The sequence below is a fragment of the Raphanus sativus genome, unplaced genomic scaffold, assembly GCF_000801105.2.
Source record: "Raphanus sativus cultivar WK10039 unplaced genomic scaffold, ASM80110v3 Scaffold1375, whole genome shotgun sequence".
Classification (NCBI taxonomy): Eukaryota; Viridiplantae; Streptophyta; class Magnoliopsida; order Brassicales; family Brassicaceae; genus Raphanus; species Raphanus sativus.
The window spans coordinates 2350-17816 of record NW_026616687.1 but is presented as its reverse complement, the minus strand read 5'-3'; the positions used below and the strand labels follow the sequence as shown (position 1 = coordinate 17816).

The window sequence follows — 15467 nt, the reverse complement described above, 5'->3', positions numbered from 1 at the left end:
GTATAATTTGTATAAGAAACATATCTACAAAAAGACATGACATTTCAGAAAATGATGATACATTATTAGTAACTGGTCTATAAACTTTCGGTCTAACCTGTTGAGTTTACTACTACTACACATGCAAATCCATCATGGCATTCAAACAATACTTCATCAACTTAGATCCGTAGAGACCAATGATGGACTTTGCATCAACCATTTGTAACAGTGAATCAAACAAATCATAGAGTGTGTAAGTATTAAAAACTGTAGATAAGTTAGCTTCCCAAGACTTCTTCAGGCTCCAGCTATATAAATAGATATTCATATCCTCTTCTCAAAAGCCATCTCACACTAAAACATATATCTCTCATCATCTTCTCAACTTACTTTCAAATCTTACTAAATCTCATTTCTATCATCTAAACCCAAATGGGACGAAGCTGGAGCCTCACCGTCGTGGCAGCTGTTCTGCTGGTAATGATGTTCGGTTCAGCCTACTCAGGCAACTTCTTCGACGAGTTCGACCTCACGTGGGGTGACCACAGGGGTAAAATCTTCAACGGAGGAAACATGTTGTCCCTGTCTCTGGACAGGGTTTCCGGATCGGGGTTCAAATCCAAGAAAGAGTATCTATTCGGACGGATCGATATGCAGCTCAAACTCGTCGCCGGAAACTCAGCCGGCACCGTCACTGCTTACTACGTAAAGCTCTCAAAACTCGCACTGTTTAACAAAAACATGAACAAACTTTTTCTAAATATTTTCTAAATTAATTTTTTGCAGTTGTCGTCGCAAGGAGCAACACATGATGAGATAGATTTCGAGTTTCTAGGAAACGAGACAGGTAAGCCTTATGTTCTTCACACCAACGTCTTTGCTCAAGGGAAAGGCAACAGAGAACAACAGTTTTATCTTTGGTTCGATCCAACCAAGAACTTCCACACTTACTCTATTGTCTGGAGACCTCAACACATCATGTAATTAATAATTCAACACTTTGTTTCTATAAATGCACTGAATAAACGAAGATCTTGAGTTTCTTACTCTTCTCTTTGTGCAGATTCTTGGTGGACAATTTGCCTATAAGAGTGTTCAACAATGCAGAGAGGCTTGGTGTTCCGTTCCCAAAGAACCAACCAATGAGGATCTACTCGAGCCTGTGGAATGCAGATGACTGGGCCACGAGAGGTGGTCTTGTAAAGACTGACTGGTCCAAGGCTCCTTTCACAGCTTACTACAGAGGATTCAACGCTGCGGCTTGCACTGTTTCTTCAGGCTGTGATCCCAAATTCAAGACTTCTTTAAGTGATAGTGAGATGCAAACGGCAAATGAGCTCAATGCATATGGCAGGAGGAGGCTCAGATGGGTGCAGAAGTACTTCATGATCTATAATTATTGCTCTGATCTCAAAAGGTTCCCTAGAGGATTCCCTCCTGAGTGCAGGAGGTCAAGAGTCTGAGGGAAATCATCCAATATGATTGTGTGTGTGCTTGTTGCAATTCCTCCTTTGAGTTATAAGATTTGCTTTGTTCTCTGTTATTCTTCCGTTGTACATTCTCAAGGTCAATAAATCTCCTAACTGCGTTTAAACTTTAAAGTATAAACAACCGAATATTAAGTTACAGAAGACAGAAAGATCACAAACAAACAAACATGTGTAGTAAACATTTAACAGCCACTGCTTTTGGTTAGAAACCTAAGATCTTGTGCTTATAGACTCGCACTTGCTACTTTTGTTTTGGAGGAACAAGACTCTTAATTACGATGATGTCCACTGCTTTTGAAAGTTAAATCAGTCTTAGTCTTAGCGTTGTTGTTTTGTTTTGTATCAAATTACATTTTATTTTATGTTAAATAGATTTGACTCGCAATTTCATATAACTTGTATGTTCTGTTGAATTTAAGTGATATTACAGAAACATGAAGTTCTGAGGATAACAATGATTTAAAGTGAGTACTACAATACAATGCTTAATTGTCTTCCCATGTTTCCTAATCGCTCTACTGTAGTTGCTCCATAGTTCATATATCCACGCCATGGTATAGTATATAACTTTGGTTTAGTTTCAACTTTTTGAGACGGTTTAAATTGGGTTAGGATCGGTTAAAAGTAAACCGTTTCGAAAAGGTTTTAAATAAAACCATGTAGAGAGAGAACAATTTGTTTTTTTTTTCCTTGCAGTGGGGTTTGTGAAGGACGATCGATCGTCTCCCCGAGTAGGCAGTCATGGATCTATCTCCTGTTACGGAAGCTTTAGCCGTCAAGTCCTTTGATAAAATCGCTGACATCTGCGATAGTCTCATGCTCCAGGTTCCCAATTTTTTCTCTCTCTGTTATCAATGTTACTGGGGGGGTTCGCTAGGGTTATAATCTTAAGAGTTGATTTCGTGAGTATAAATAATCAAATAGGTTGCTGCGGAAGGAATCTCATTCCAGGAAGACTGGCCTTACGCAATCCATCTCCTCGGTCACTTCTTCGTTGACGATTGGTCGGTTAAAATTAAACTTGTCTTCTTTTTGATTATATTAAAGTTATGATTCATTGCTCTCCTTAAAGTTGCTTGTTTGTCTAAATCTGGAATATCATGCAGTGATAGTGCACGTTTTCTATGGAAAACAATACCTACGAGTGTGAAGGAGAGCAAGCCTGAAGTTGCTGCTGCTTGGAGGATTGGTCAGAAGCTCTGGACACATGACTACGCTGGTGTCTATGAAGCTATTCGTGGTTTTGATTGGAGTCAAGAAGCTAAAGACATGGTTGCTGCCTTCTCAGGTACCTGTGTTCACTACTCTTAGCTACTACTAAGCTTGCTGAGGTCTACTGTAGAAACAAAACGTATAGTGATTTGTTTATTCCTCTTCTCTAGTTTTGAACTTTGATCCACAGACTGAGATTGACTAGCTGTCTTGTCGTATTAATCTTGTATGACTTTTAATTTAGGATTTGTCTTGTTAGAGTTTGTCCAACATTGATCGGATATTCGGATTTGTGTTACATTTTTCCATTCTATTTTAAGGAGATTGATTGATTGTTCAATTTGTGGTGGTGTTTAACAATTTCTGTGTCTGGTTTTGGTTGAAGATGTTTACACAAAAAGGATGTTTCAGCTTTTGTTGTCTGCCTACTCCACAATTACCATCCCTGATTTGGCTCTTTTCCTAGGCATGACACAAGATGATGCCACTACTTGTAAGCTCTCTTTCTTCATTTTCCTCGCCCTCATCAGTTCTCAGATTTCAACTGAATCATCCTTATAACGAAACTAGACTCAAAAAAGTTATCCTTTGTTGCGGAATGAGAAATCTATAATTGTATGTTGGATATGCACAGATGTTGTGGAGAAAGGATGGACAGTGGATGCAGCATCTCAAATGGTGACTGTGAAGAAGCAAGCGATTAAAAGAGAGCAAAAGGTGGATTCATCGAAGCTACAACGCTTGACAGAGTATGTGTTCCACCTTGAACACTAAACTCTCCTATTTTTTAGAGGGTTTTCAGATAGCGGAAAACTTAAAAGACCAAACCAGATTCTGTTTCAAGAGACGGCTCTAGTTCCAGTTTTTTTTTTTTTTATGGGAGATTTATTTTGACAAGTTTGTAATCTACCAAACCCTGGTACAGATATGATGAGCTGATTTCCGTGTTAAATTGATCTTCCGCATGCTAAAAGTAGTTAGACTCATCACAAAGACTCTCTTCTAATCTACCGGGCATGCTAAGTGAATTGAAATAACGCTGTTTATTAGGCGTTTTAAATTTGGTGAATTCGCAAACTTAAGAAAATCGATCTCGAAACAACGGCACTACTTTCAGCTTTTGGAGAATTCTCTTCACTTGTTGTAATTTATTAATTTAACATGGTTTTATCTTAGTTAACAATATTGTCGATATAGTTTTCGTATTGAAGCGATCTCCCGTCATATTACACAATGGTCTGGTTGGTGGGCGTGGAGGTTGGGATATTATTATTTATACCTTCTTCTTACTTGTCGCGTCGGTTGGCTGTCGTCACAGAGAGAATTTTCTCAACCACCGGTTGTGTCCCAGGACAGAACAGTGTAAAGTTAATCAATTAGTTAGTCATAATAATCCTATACCGTTTTTATACTTAATCATTGATTAACTATAAATAATTGTTTTGCTATAAATAGAGTTTGCATACCTTTAAACTTCGACATCTTCAAACACACTAAAATGGCCAACTCCGTTAAAAATGGTTGCCGTCATCCTCACTACTTGATTGTAACTTTCCCGGCGCAAGGCCACATAAACCCAGCGCTAAAGCTAGCAAACCGCCTCATCCACCACGGAGCAACCATCACATACTCCACCACCATCTCAGCTCTCCGCCGTATGGGCGAGCCACCTTCCACCCAAGGCTTGTCCTACGCCTGGTTCTCGGACGGATTCGACGAAGGTCCCAAGTCCTTGGAGGACCAGAAAAACTACATGTCCGAGTTCAAACGCCGCGGCTCGGACGCCCTGAGCGACATCATCAGATCCAACCTCGACGCCACGGAGCCAACATTCACGGGCGTTATCTACTCGGTGCTAGTCCCTTGGGCTTCTACAGTAGCGCGTGAGTTTCACCTGCCGAGTACGCTTCTCTGGATCGAGCCAGCCACTGTACTCGACATCTACTACTACTACTTCAACGCCTCTCACAACCACCTCTTCGAACAAGAACCGATCGAACTACCGAAACTGCCCCCGCTCTCCACCGGAGACCTCCCGTCGTTTCTCCAGCCGTCGAACGTGTTACCTTCCGCTCTCGTAACGCTGAGAGAACACATCGAGGCTCTGGACTCCTCGGAGTCCAACCCGAGAGTCTTGGTAAACACGTTCTCCGAACTTGAACCGGAAGCGTTAACCTCGGTCGAGAAACTCAGAATGATTCCGGTCGGACCGTTGGTTTCCTCCTCAGATAACAAAGCCGATCTCTTTCGATCGTCGGACGAGGATTACATCAAGTGGCTAGACTCGAAGGCGGAGAAGTCGGTGATCTACGTGTCCCTAGGCTCGCACGGGGACGGTCTGTGGGAGAAACACATGGAGGCGCTCACTAGCGGAGTGTTGGGAACGGGAAGACCGTTCTTGTGGGTGGTGAAAGAGACAAAACATGAAGAGAAGAAGAGCTGTTTCGTGGATTTGATCAGAGGAGATGATGATAAAGGTTTTATTAGAACAATAAATAGTAATTGACCCGGTTTAACTTACAATACGGTTTTACATTTATAGTAACTGATTTAGTAATTGACCCCGGTTTAATCAATATGTTAACCGGTATCCTATTTATTCTAATAGGTTTGGTGGTGGGATGGTGTTCTCAGACGGCGGTTTTGGCGCATCCCTCGGTGGGGTGTTTTGTGACTCATTGCGGTTGGAACTCGACGTTGGAGAGCTTGGAGAGCGGTGTTCCGGTGGTGGCGTTTCCTCAGTTCGCGGATCAGTGCACGACGGCGAAGCTTGTGGAGGATGTGTGGGGGATCGGAGTGAGAGTGAAGGGAGATGAGGAAGGTCTCGTGGGTGGAGATGAGATGAGACGGTGTCTTGAGAAGGTGATGGGTGGCGGAGGAGACGGGGATGAGATGAGGAGGAATGCGGCGAGGTGGAAGACGCTGGCCGTTGATGCCGCGAAGGAAGGTGGACCCTCGGATTTGAATCTCAAGGGGTTTATGGAAGAGTGATTGGCTTCTTTTAAATTATATAAGGTTAAGAAAGAGTTTAAGAACTATTTGAAGGATCAAATGGTAGAATAAGACCAAACTAGACTTTGATCCGCGCTTTGGAAGCGCGAAATATTTTACGATGAAAAATTTCACTAATAACTTAACAAATATTTTGGTAATTTTTAAAGAGTGTGTATTTAAAGTATTTTTGCATTTAAATCAGTGTTTTTAAATTCAACCTGATTGTGATTATACCGGTTAATCCGGAGATCTGACAATTCAATTTAGGTTTCTAAAATATTCATATTAAAAAAAAATCAGTAAAACCTGAGACTAACCGATTGAACTGATGGATAACCGATATGTAATCTAATTGGATTTAAATTGTAATAGTTTCATAATTTGTAATCTTATAATCCAAATTTTAAAGTTCATTATTTTGCAATTTATGAAATTATGACATTTGTACAAAATTTTAAAGAGAAAATGATAGATATAAAGTAAATAAGATTAATTATTGTATTGTTTGGAAACATTAATAGTAGTATAAAAAATATATTGTTTGGAAACATTGATAGTAGTATAAAGAAATAAGTATATTGTTTGGAAACATGGATAGTAGTATAAAGAAAGAAACATTAGTGATTTAATGTAGGTTTAACTATAAAGTATAAAGGTGTATTTAATTTAAAAATTTACAAAATAAATGTTAGGTCCAACAGAATGTTTCTGTTTTAATAAGATAGATGGCCAAGAAAAAAATATCAAATAGACCTATGCATTTTCCTTTTTATTTTACAATTAATTTTAAATTAAAATCTTGATACAATAACTAAAAGAATCTATAGAAAACATATTTACTAATTCATGTCATTACTATCTGACTTAGAATCCGATCCACCCGAAATCCAACCCAACTAATCCTAAATCTTTTTATCCTCCTTTTTTTCTCTTTTTCTTTTCTATCAACAGTTTTCCATGGACACTTGGATTCGAATCTCAAGGATTTACTGAAGAGCCATTGGCTTCTGTTTAGATTGTATAAGGTTTGATAAAGAGTTTAGGAAACTATGTGTTGAAAGATGAGAACATATGGTCTCTTCTTCATTTTTCTTTTTGTTCAAAAATCTCTTCTTCATTCTTCTCCAACTTTTCTATTCACTGCAAATTTCAATTTTCTATCTTTTAAACATTGAATAATAATTATTAAGTAAAATGTAAAACTGTGTTACAAAAAAATAAAAATAAAATGTAAAACCTTTTTTTGTAACACATAAAAAAGGTTGCAAAAAAATAAATAAATAAAATGTAAAACCAAGATTGCAAAAAGGTTTACAGAAACCTGAAAAAAAAAGAATTAATCAGTATGGACCAGGTTCAGTAGAAACCAACCAGCCAATTTAAAACGGTACGATCACACTTCAAGAACTCCGTTTCCTCTGTTTTACAACTCCATCCTCCCAAAAGACTCCATGGAGATTCTTTAGCTTCATAAGTCAAACAAACTCTAAGCATAAACTACCAGCACCTGTTACTCCACCTTTTCAAACTACAAATGTTCAGTGCTTTCGTTATTATACGATAATTTCTAGTTGTTACTCGCAGAGTAGGCCCTAAATTTCGAAGGCCATATTCAATATAAAATATTTTATATCTTATTTGGTAAATGATTTAATTTTATTTAAAAAGTCACAATTTTTATAATACACACATTATATAAATACGAATTAAAGTCTCCTCCTTAAATCACCTCATCAAGAGGTTTTCTAAAATTTTGGCACATAAACATAATTTCTCAAATATTAATTAATTGTCCTAAAATTTTATTTTTCTAAATATTTAAACCAACTAAATTAACAAAACCCATAATAATCCATAAATCTATTTAATTCAATTATTCATTTTTAATCTCATCAAATTTTAACATTAAATTTCTATTAATATATAATAATTTAGTGAAAATATATAATATAATTCAAAACATAAATTTCAAAGATTTATATAGAAAATTAATTAAAAACGGAAAAATAGTTACACTGTCGTCTTTCGCATTTCATCAAATTCATGTCAGCGAAATTTTTTATCTCATAAATTGTGTTTAACAACCAAGCTTTAACTTATACTAGAAAAATGATGGAAATACACAACTAAAATATAAAATAAAACAAAAAGAATTAAGAATTACATAATATAATTTGAGTTTGGTAAAACTTTTAGTCAACAAATAATAGTTTAGTGAAAAATTACATAATATAATGAAATAACACAAAATCTGAAGAATAAATAGATAAAACTTATAAGAAATAGAAAATAGGTTTACAATTGTTTTCCTTAATTCATTAAACTTAGGCCAAAAATATACTGCCATATTTTTGGGAAGTTTTGGTCTGGCTTGTGAGTAAGAAATCTCGATTCATTATATAGAAAATATTTACTAAATGAAATTTCCATGAGAATTATATTTAAAAATGTAAACGATATATTAAAATTTAAGTATATTAATTGAATATTCATCTGTATTATTCCTTTTACTAAATGAATGCAATATTAATAGGTCATAACATAAATATATTTGCCATATGCTATTTTATAAATAGATTGACTCATATCAATGACAGAATTTCGCTGACAGAAAATATCGAAGTGTAGTTTTTGGAAATAATACCAAACGAAAAATCACATTTTACATACTCATCAAGCAATCAAATTTCATACTATTTAAATATATCATATATCATAATATTTATAGTTTATATGTTGATTTGGTCTTGAAACTTATACTCTAAAACCTAAACTAAAACCTACATGTATGCAAATATAAACTATACCATATATGATCAGTAGATGTCACCTTTTTTTATAGAATCTCAAATTAATGACACTTATCCAATTTTTGTATATCCAAACTACATATGCAACTTAAATCATACCATATAAATTGATTTTTATATGGTTTTGTATAGGATTTATACAAATATTAACCCTATGAACTTGTATATACAAAAAACTTTACACTAATATGATAAGAATTAAGATTTTGAAAGCGGTATAAGATCTATACAATTAAAATAGAAGCATTCTAAAAAATCTAGAAAAAAGATCAGAATAGCACCAACCAAGTTTTTGTCACAAAATAGCATCACAAGGAGGAAAATGACCAAAAAAAGTTTTATTGGAGGGTAAATATGCATTGATAACCCTTGGATTAATTAATCTAAGACTTAGTGTTTAGAGTTAAGGGGTGAGGTTTTAGAAATGTGTTCAAATAGTTAAAAATAAAAAATTAAAATTAAAATTTTCAAAACAAAAAAATGTTATTTTGGTCATTTTAGTTTTGAATGCTATTTTGTGACAAAAACTTAAAAATACTATTTGAGACAATTGCCCAAAAATTAACCTATAAAATGTTATTATACCCTTTTATTTAATTAACAATTTTTGGTACTTCCTTTTATTTCTCTAACTATATGATACTTAATGCTGTTATTTATTACTTATAGATATTTTAGGAGTGTAGATGATATAAAAAATAGACTAGATTTTAATCCGCGCTTAAAAAGCGCGGGCTTGTTAAGTATAAACAAAATTTGATATTAATTAGTATTTTAAAATTGTTATACATTATTATATTATAACGTTGTATTATACCGAGAAAAAATGAATATGTTTCAAACTGTACAAATTATAAACTATTTTATTTAAGATTTTTATATGTACACTTCTATGTAACATTTTTAGGTCTGATATATTTTCCAGACCGGAGAAACCAATCCAAAATTGACATAAAAATACCTTAAAAATACCGATTTAGTTCAGATTTGAGTTTGGGGTAAAATACATAATGGGTATTTTTTGGATCTGCGCGTTTCGGTTCGAGTATGGATCATGTTTGAGATTTGATCAGGTACCAAAAATACCTAAAATGTTTTGTGTATATTAGGTATATTTTCATATTTCAAAATTTTTTTTTCTGTATTACAAATATTTTTTACAAATATTTTTTAAAGTTTTGGGTTTGGCTTTAGGTATAGTTTTGGAATTCGAATAAAATTTCAAATTTTAAAATATAATTTGGGTATTCAGATAAAATTTTAGTGCTTTTTGGTTTCTCGGTCAGATTTCGGATAAAATTTTGGAATTTTGGAATTTGAATATTTTTGGATTTGTAGGTATTTTTGAGTTTTCAGGTACTCTGAATGTTTTTGAGTCTTAAGTATCGAACCAATCCGGACCCATCTTATATTTGAAAATCTTAAATTATCTAGTTGGATTCAAATGTCTAGGACCTGAAAAGTCCGGACACGAAAAGAATCAATCTGTATCCAAAAATAATAATTATAAATGGATCGAACAATTTTTTATAGTAGATTTTTAGAAAAAAAAATGTTAATAGTATAGATTTTGCTATAATAAATATAGATGGGATAATGTTTTTTTTTCCACAAATTTGTGAGTTACTTGTTAATTATCTCCTATAAATATGGAATATTGTTATTTTAATGTAATTTTGAAAATTTTGGTTGAATTGTTTCTTGTTTCATATGAATCTGAATCAGAATCAGAAACGATACTACCTGTCATTTTTTGAGTCTGTCGTATTTTGAGTCAAATTTAAGTCTAGAAAATATTAGTGAATAATAAAAATTATATTAAAAATCATTTTAAAAAGGTTACACCGTCATATTAAATCATTTCGGATGGTTATAATAGTTTGGTAAAAACTTAGAATGGTAAACATTGTTGTGATAGGTTTTGTAATTGGTTACATTTGAGATGTGCACGAGAGATTTTCAAATAGAAAAATATATGAATTTTCTCAAAAATTAGTATTTTTTAATTTATTTTGATGGCTACCATCGATTTGGTTGAAACTTAGAAGATAAAATATTAGTTTGATAATCTTTGCAATGTGTGGATTAATAGATGCATCATTGGCTCATGTAAGATGGTGTCGTACTGTCGTATGAACAATGGAATTCATATGTAGACCCGTTTATAATTTAATTATACCCACTTAGAATTGACGACGATGGAGCATGTGAGATGGTTTGGAAATCTATATGTAAAATAACAAAGACAGATTATAGTAGATTCGACAGATTACAAAATTAGTCAATAGGTACCAAAATTGTAGGAGTAAAATAAGGAAACAATATCTTATTAATATTGACATATTCAGTGATTAATTAAGGTAATATCAAATATTAAGTTTTTAATGAATAGGTCCAACAAGTAGATTTTTTTAGAATGTTTCTCTTTTAATAGTATAGATATCACAACAAAAAATATCCACAAATTCAATTATATTCTCTGATTAATATATGAAGTATGAATTTACCATACTAACATTTAATGCTTTGACTTATTTTAATAATACAAACGTATAACATTCTAACATCAAAATGTCACAGTTAGATGTAAAAAAAACTCACTAGTATAAATAATTTTGCATAACGATTATAACTATGTAAATAAATATTATCAATACATATTTCCCTATTTTCATTAACTCGTGATTCACCATAGTCAGAAATATGTATTCGGATCTTGGGGTCGGATATGGATTGAACTTTTGAGTCCGAATCTTTTAGATTCTACACATTTAGACCCAAATAAATATTGCAAAACTTTTAAATATGCAATGGGTCCGGATATTTAAGACCCAAGAAAAGGATTTGAAACATCTAAAAACTCAAAAATACTCTAAAATCCAAACAAATATCCAAAACTATTCAAATACCAAATTCCCCTCCAAATTTTTATCTGAAATCTAACTGAGAAACCAAAAAATACACTCAAAGTTTTACCTTGATACCCAAAATATATTTTTTTAAATTTGAAATTTTATTCAAAACCCGAAACTATACCTAAAACCAAACCCAAAACTCTATAAACAATATACATATTTGAAATACCCAAATATATCTAATATACGCAAAACATTTTGGGTATTTTAGGTATTTGCGTATATTAGGTATCAGGTCGAGCATGACCCATACTCGAACCGAGACTCGATTAAGACTCGAACCATGACCCGCAGGTCCAAAAAAATACCCACTTGGTATTTTACTGGACTCGGACGGAACCTGTATTTTTAGTCAATTTGGTTTGATTTCTCGGGTCCGGATAATATGTTAGGCTTAAAAATAGTTATATAAAAATGTACATACAAAATTATTAAACAAAATAATTCATAAATTATATATTTTGAAACATATTCACTTTTTCAATATAATACGACTTTGTAACATAAATATATAACAATTTCGAAATAAAGATCTTAACATGTTCAATTTTAGTTGGATTTTGATATTAACCCAACCCAGATTGTTGTCCAGTTCATGGTTTAACCCGGTCCGATCGCCGGTCCGGTTTTAAAAAGACTGATTCTAATAAAAGATTCGTAGGTTATTATGTTGTATTATCGGTTTGGTTCGCCATCATCATATTATAAAATCAGTATTAGAATTTGATCCGCTCTTAAAAAGTACGGGTATATCGAACCGTCAAAAACCCGGAAACCAGCGATTCAATGAACCTGCCTAACTCCAGTTCGTATATAAACCACAGTTTTGTTAATATAAAAGTTAATTTTTAAAGTAAAAGTATAATTTATGAAAGATTAATAAAGTATCATCTCTTGTATTTTTCTTTTGAAGTCTCTACAATTCATAAATTACAAGACTCGCAAAGTTTAATTTTCACGTTAAGATATTATTTTTGTCTATTTTCACTTTAATTAAATTCTACTTCATGGTCACTTGTGTTGAAGACTCTAATAATTGAAAATTTTACGTTTGTGAAATTTGTATAATTTATAAAAGAATAAAAAACCTTTTTTTAGTTCAAAATATATATTTTTAATTAATGTGCATATAATGTTTTTAAAAAGTGATGGAGATTAGAGTGATAAAGATCTCGAGAATAAAGTTTGAATGTGTATTTTGTATTGATTTTAGATTTGAACTATTTAATTATTTATTACTTTTGTGACATTTTTAAAAAAATCTAAACATTACAACTATTAAAACATTTTATTTATATGATCTATCTTTATAAAAATATACATATTATTTATGAAATATCATTAAATTCACTTTAATCCAACCAAACCCGATTGAAACATGTTTGAACCTAGTCGAACCACAATGATCCATGAACCAAATATTTCCGGTTTTAAAAACACTGATTAGAACGATTAAGATAAACAGACGATAGATTAACATGAATTGAGATTGAAAATATGGTAACTAAGAACGGTTTAGGGAAGCTAATTTAGCATTAGCATATCAACAAATTTAGATAATCTTGTCCTAGGTAACATCGAGTCGTTAATGCATATCATCTTAGCCATGTTCATATTTTAAAACTAATCAAATTATAACATTTTCATTTAAGTGTGTGTTTAATTGAATACTATCATAATGTAGTGTAGTTATATGTAAAATAAATAATATAAGGAATAGTCTATATATGTACGTGATTTAATGATATAATCTTTGGTATCTGAATGTTTGATTATATTATTTTGTTTAAATTTAACAGTTTATTTTCGCTATTATAATTATAATAAAAATAAATATTTTTAATTTTTTGGTTGACAGCTTATTTTTCTGTTATCTTATTTATTTAAGAAACTAGAAAATCAGTTTTTATATATTTTCGTAAATTAGATTTTTAACCATATAAAATAGAATTCTTAAAATTTTATGAGAAAATATTTTGAAGTTTTGGTTAAAAACTGAATGAATCGTATTGAAATCAATTTAAGCAATTATATAGATATATATGGTTAATATATTTTTTTTTGTAAACCAGAAAAGGAAAATCGAGCTAGATCAAACTCCCCTATTCTACTATATAATTAAGCCTATTGTTTTCTAAAATCGACAATATCTTTACATCTCAACGTCATCGAGATCTGGTAAAGGGAACCTGAGAAGAGCTGCAATTCCAGTATGCTTTGCCAGTTGTTCACCTGAAACATGCATCGAAGAAAATATAAAAGCCTCTCCTCCTAATTGTTTCACCGACTCCACAAAATCCACATACTTCTTCCTTTTTTTCACGTCAGAGTTCTTGAACAGCTCATCTGTAATGAGAAGTGTTTGGATTGCCTTTTGTTGATGAGCAAACTCCACATGCTTGGGTCCGTAGCATGCCCGATATGGATCCTTAGCAAACATGGTGAAGAAATCCCTGAGAGCGTTCACTTCTTTTGACGCTTTTGTATCTTGGATCATCTTCATCACTTTGGGGTCACTCAGAACCTCTCCAAGGCTATGTCTATATCCGGAGTTTGCGTGCACCAGAAGTATACGTGATTTGTTCTCGGTAATATCTCTCAACTTTCTTCTCTCTGCTTCCGACAACAAGTGGCGATGAAACTGATCCTTTGTAAAGCCAGGACTTGCGATCACTACACACCTAACGATACTGAAGTCAACGTGTTTCACAAAGGCACGGACAACGTTCTCAAAGAATTTCTTCAACGCAGACTCGTAACCAGCATGCTTACGATTAGGAATTGATGTTTCGATTGGTGGACCCACACTTTTGCCGACAAGGAAGATTTGTGCATGTCCTTCTTGCATTAGAACTACAGCTAAATTAACACTGGATTTATGATGTTTTGCCTGGTTGAGTGTATCAATAGCCAATGAGTCCCATATTTGTTTTCTCAATAGAAAACGTCGTTTCAGCGTGAGCTCCAAACTCTGGTATGCACCAAGCGGTACGTGCTCGTTCTCAAGGATGTTCGTCCCAAGTATGCGCAAAACAGCACCTTCTTTGTCATAGCTTACCTCCTCAACTTGTACTTCCAGCTTCAATGTTAGACGTTCGGACACCAGAGGTTTAGAGTCGTCAAATTTAGCGTGTAAACGTTTAATGTCTAAACGTTTTTTAGCGCATACACGTTTAGGGTCCACACGTTGATCAGAGTCCGAGTCAGAGTCAGAGTCAGAGTCTTCACGTTCAGAGTCTATACGTTTAGAAACTATACGTTCAGAGTCTATACGTTTAGAAACTATACGTTCAGAATTTCCTCTCTCTTTCAGAACCTTTCTCGATGTGATAGCCATTACACTATCTCCAGGGGAAATTAAGTTATAAGTAAACCAGAGATCATCCGAGTCCTCTGCCATCAGTTTAACGCTTCCTGGTCCATCACGAACAAAATCCCTGCGGAGGATTTTCATGTTTCAAGCTTTTATTTTTTCTAAACCAAGGAGCCTCAGAGAGAAACTTTTGTTTTTTTCTTCTTTTGTAGAAAAAAACCAATCTCTTTATATAGATAACTTTTTAGGTTTGTTTTTTCCTACTCCTGCTTAGTTTTGTTTTTTTCCTTCTTCTGCTTAATTTGGTCAAAGAAAAAGGAAATTCCCTTTCCCCCTTTTTGTTTTGTTTTGTACATCAATTTAAACGGTTCAAAATAAACATAATCTCATCCATTCACCTATCCTACTCCAAACCGGTTCAAAAATCCTTTTCAAATGAAAAGAAATAATAAGATATAACAAATTTAAAAGAATAAAAGTACATTATAGGTTCAGGAGAAAGTCAACGCTAACATGACCGATCAATCGAAAATAACTGAGACCGGATATGATGTTTACTTTACGATTCTCTGACAACCACTTATAAAAAGAGCAAGAAGAGTAAAAGAGGAAGGAGATCCAAGTTTTAGACACCAAAATTATAGACTTTTTGCAGTCAGATGGATTGATGCCTCATATATCCACTCATCATGTGAATCGAGTCGTTTACTGTCCGATTTCCGCTTTTCTGGAAATTTTTCTTCTCCCAATA

At 33.3% G+C, this 15467-nt stretch overlaps 4 protein-coding genes across 6 annotated transcripts; 3 read left to right on the top strand and 1 right to left on the bottom strand.

Annotated features, from left to right (window-relative positions):
* Positions 1 to 313: 313 nt before the first annotated feature.
* Positions 314 to 1576, top strand: LOC108819406 (xyloglucan endotransglucosylase/hydrolase protein 15). Its single transcript, XM_018592437.2, has 3 exons — positions 314 to 687; positions 769 to 962; positions 1046 to 1576. Exons 1-3 carry the CDS (start codon positions 415 to 417, stop codon positions 1443 to 1445), a joined length of 867 nt encoding a protein of 288 aa, XP_018447939.1. The 5' UTR covers positions 314 to 414; the 3' UTR covers positions 1446 to 1576.
* Positions 1577 to 2147: 571 nt separating this feature from the next.
* On the top strand, positions 2148 to 3657 carry LOC108821242 (COP9 signalosome complex subunit 8). Its single transcript, XM_018594289.2, has 5 exons — positions 2148 to 2297; positions 2397 to 2476; positions 2579 to 2760; positions 3070 to 3177; positions 3319 to 3657. Exons 1-5 carry the CDS (start codon positions 2214 to 2216, stop codon positions 3456 to 3458), a joined length of 594 nt encoding a protein of 197 aa, XP_018449791.1. The 5' UTR covers positions 2148 to 2213; the 3' UTR covers positions 3459 to 3657.
* A 487-nt stretch (positions 3658 to 4144) lies between these two features.
* LOC108821079 (UDP-glycosyltransferase 75C1) lies at positions 4145 to 5836 on the top strand. 3 transcript variants are annotated; one of them, XM_018594125.2, is made up of 2 exons: positions 4145 to 5182; positions 5293 to 5836. In XM_018594125.2, the coding sequence occupies exons 1-2, from the start codon at positions 4183 to 4185 to the stop codon at positions 5673 to 5675; spliced, it is 1383 nt and encodes a 460-aa protein (XP_018449627.1). In that variant the 5' UTR covers positions 4145 to 4182; the 3' UTR covers positions 5676 to 5836. The 3 variants fall into 3 exon arrangements, with proteins under 3 accessions (XP_018449627.1, XP_018449630.1, XP_018449628.1); XM_018594128.2 differs by having other exon boundaries at positions 4145 to 5161; positions 5319 to 5635; XM_018594126.2 differs by having other exon boundaries at positions 4147 to 5161.
* A 7659-nt stretch (positions 5837 to 13495) lies between these two features.
* On the bottom strand, positions 13496 to 15079 carry LOC130504139 (protein PELOTA 2-like). The gene has a single exon (XM_056998731.1). The coding sequence runs from the start codon at positions 14855 to 14857 to the stop codon at positions 13556 to 13558; it is 1302 nt and encodes a 433-aa protein (XP_056854711.1). The 5' UTR covers positions 14858 to 15079; the 3' UTR covers positions 13496 to 13555.
* Between the last annotated feature and the right edge of the window lie 388 nt (positions 15080 to 15467).

What these genes read in the sequence shown, in the direction of transcription:
- LOC108821242 (XM_018594289.2), top strand. Translation starts at nt 2,214, where the DNA reads ATGGATCTATCTCCTGTTACGGAAGCTTTAGCCGTCAAGTCCTTTGAT. An exon ending in GCGATAGTCTCATGCTCCAG is followed by an intron (nt 2,298 to 2,396) that starts GTTCCCAATTTT and finishes ATAATCAAATAG; the next exon opens with GTTGCTGCGGAAGGAATCTC. An exon ending in CATGGTTGCTGCCTTCTCAG is followed by an intron (nt 2,761 to 3,069) that starts GTACCTGTGTTC and finishes TTTTGGTTGAAG; the next exon opens with ATGTTTACACAAAAAGGATG.
- LOC108821079 (XM_018594125.2), top strand. Translation starts at nt 4,183, where the DNA reads ATGGCCAACTCCGTTAAAAATGGTTGCCGTCATCCTCACTACTTGATT. An exon ending in TTTTATTAGAACAATAAATA is followed by an intron (nt 5,183 to 5,292) that starts GTAATTGACCCG and finishes TTATTCTAATAG; the next exon opens with GTTTGGTGGTGGGATGGTGT.
- LOC108819406 (XM_018592437.2), top strand. Translation starts at nt 415, where the DNA reads ATGGGACGAAGCTGGAGCCTCACCGTCGTGGCAGCTGTTCTGCTGGTA. An exon ending in GCACCGTCACTGCTTACTAC is followed by an intron (nt 688 to 768) that starts GTAAAGCTCTCA and finishes AATTTTTTGCAG; the next exon opens with TTGTCGTCGCAAGGAGCAAC. An exon ending in TGGAGACCTCAACACATCAT is followed by an intron (nt 963 to 1,045) that starts GTAATTAATAAT and finishes CTCTTTGTGCAG; the next exon opens with ATTCTTGGTGGACAATTTGC.
- LOC130504139 (XM_056998731.1), bottom strand. Translation starts at nt 14,857, where the DNA reads ATGAAAATCCTCCGCAGGGATTTTGTTCGTGATGGACCAGGAAGCGTT.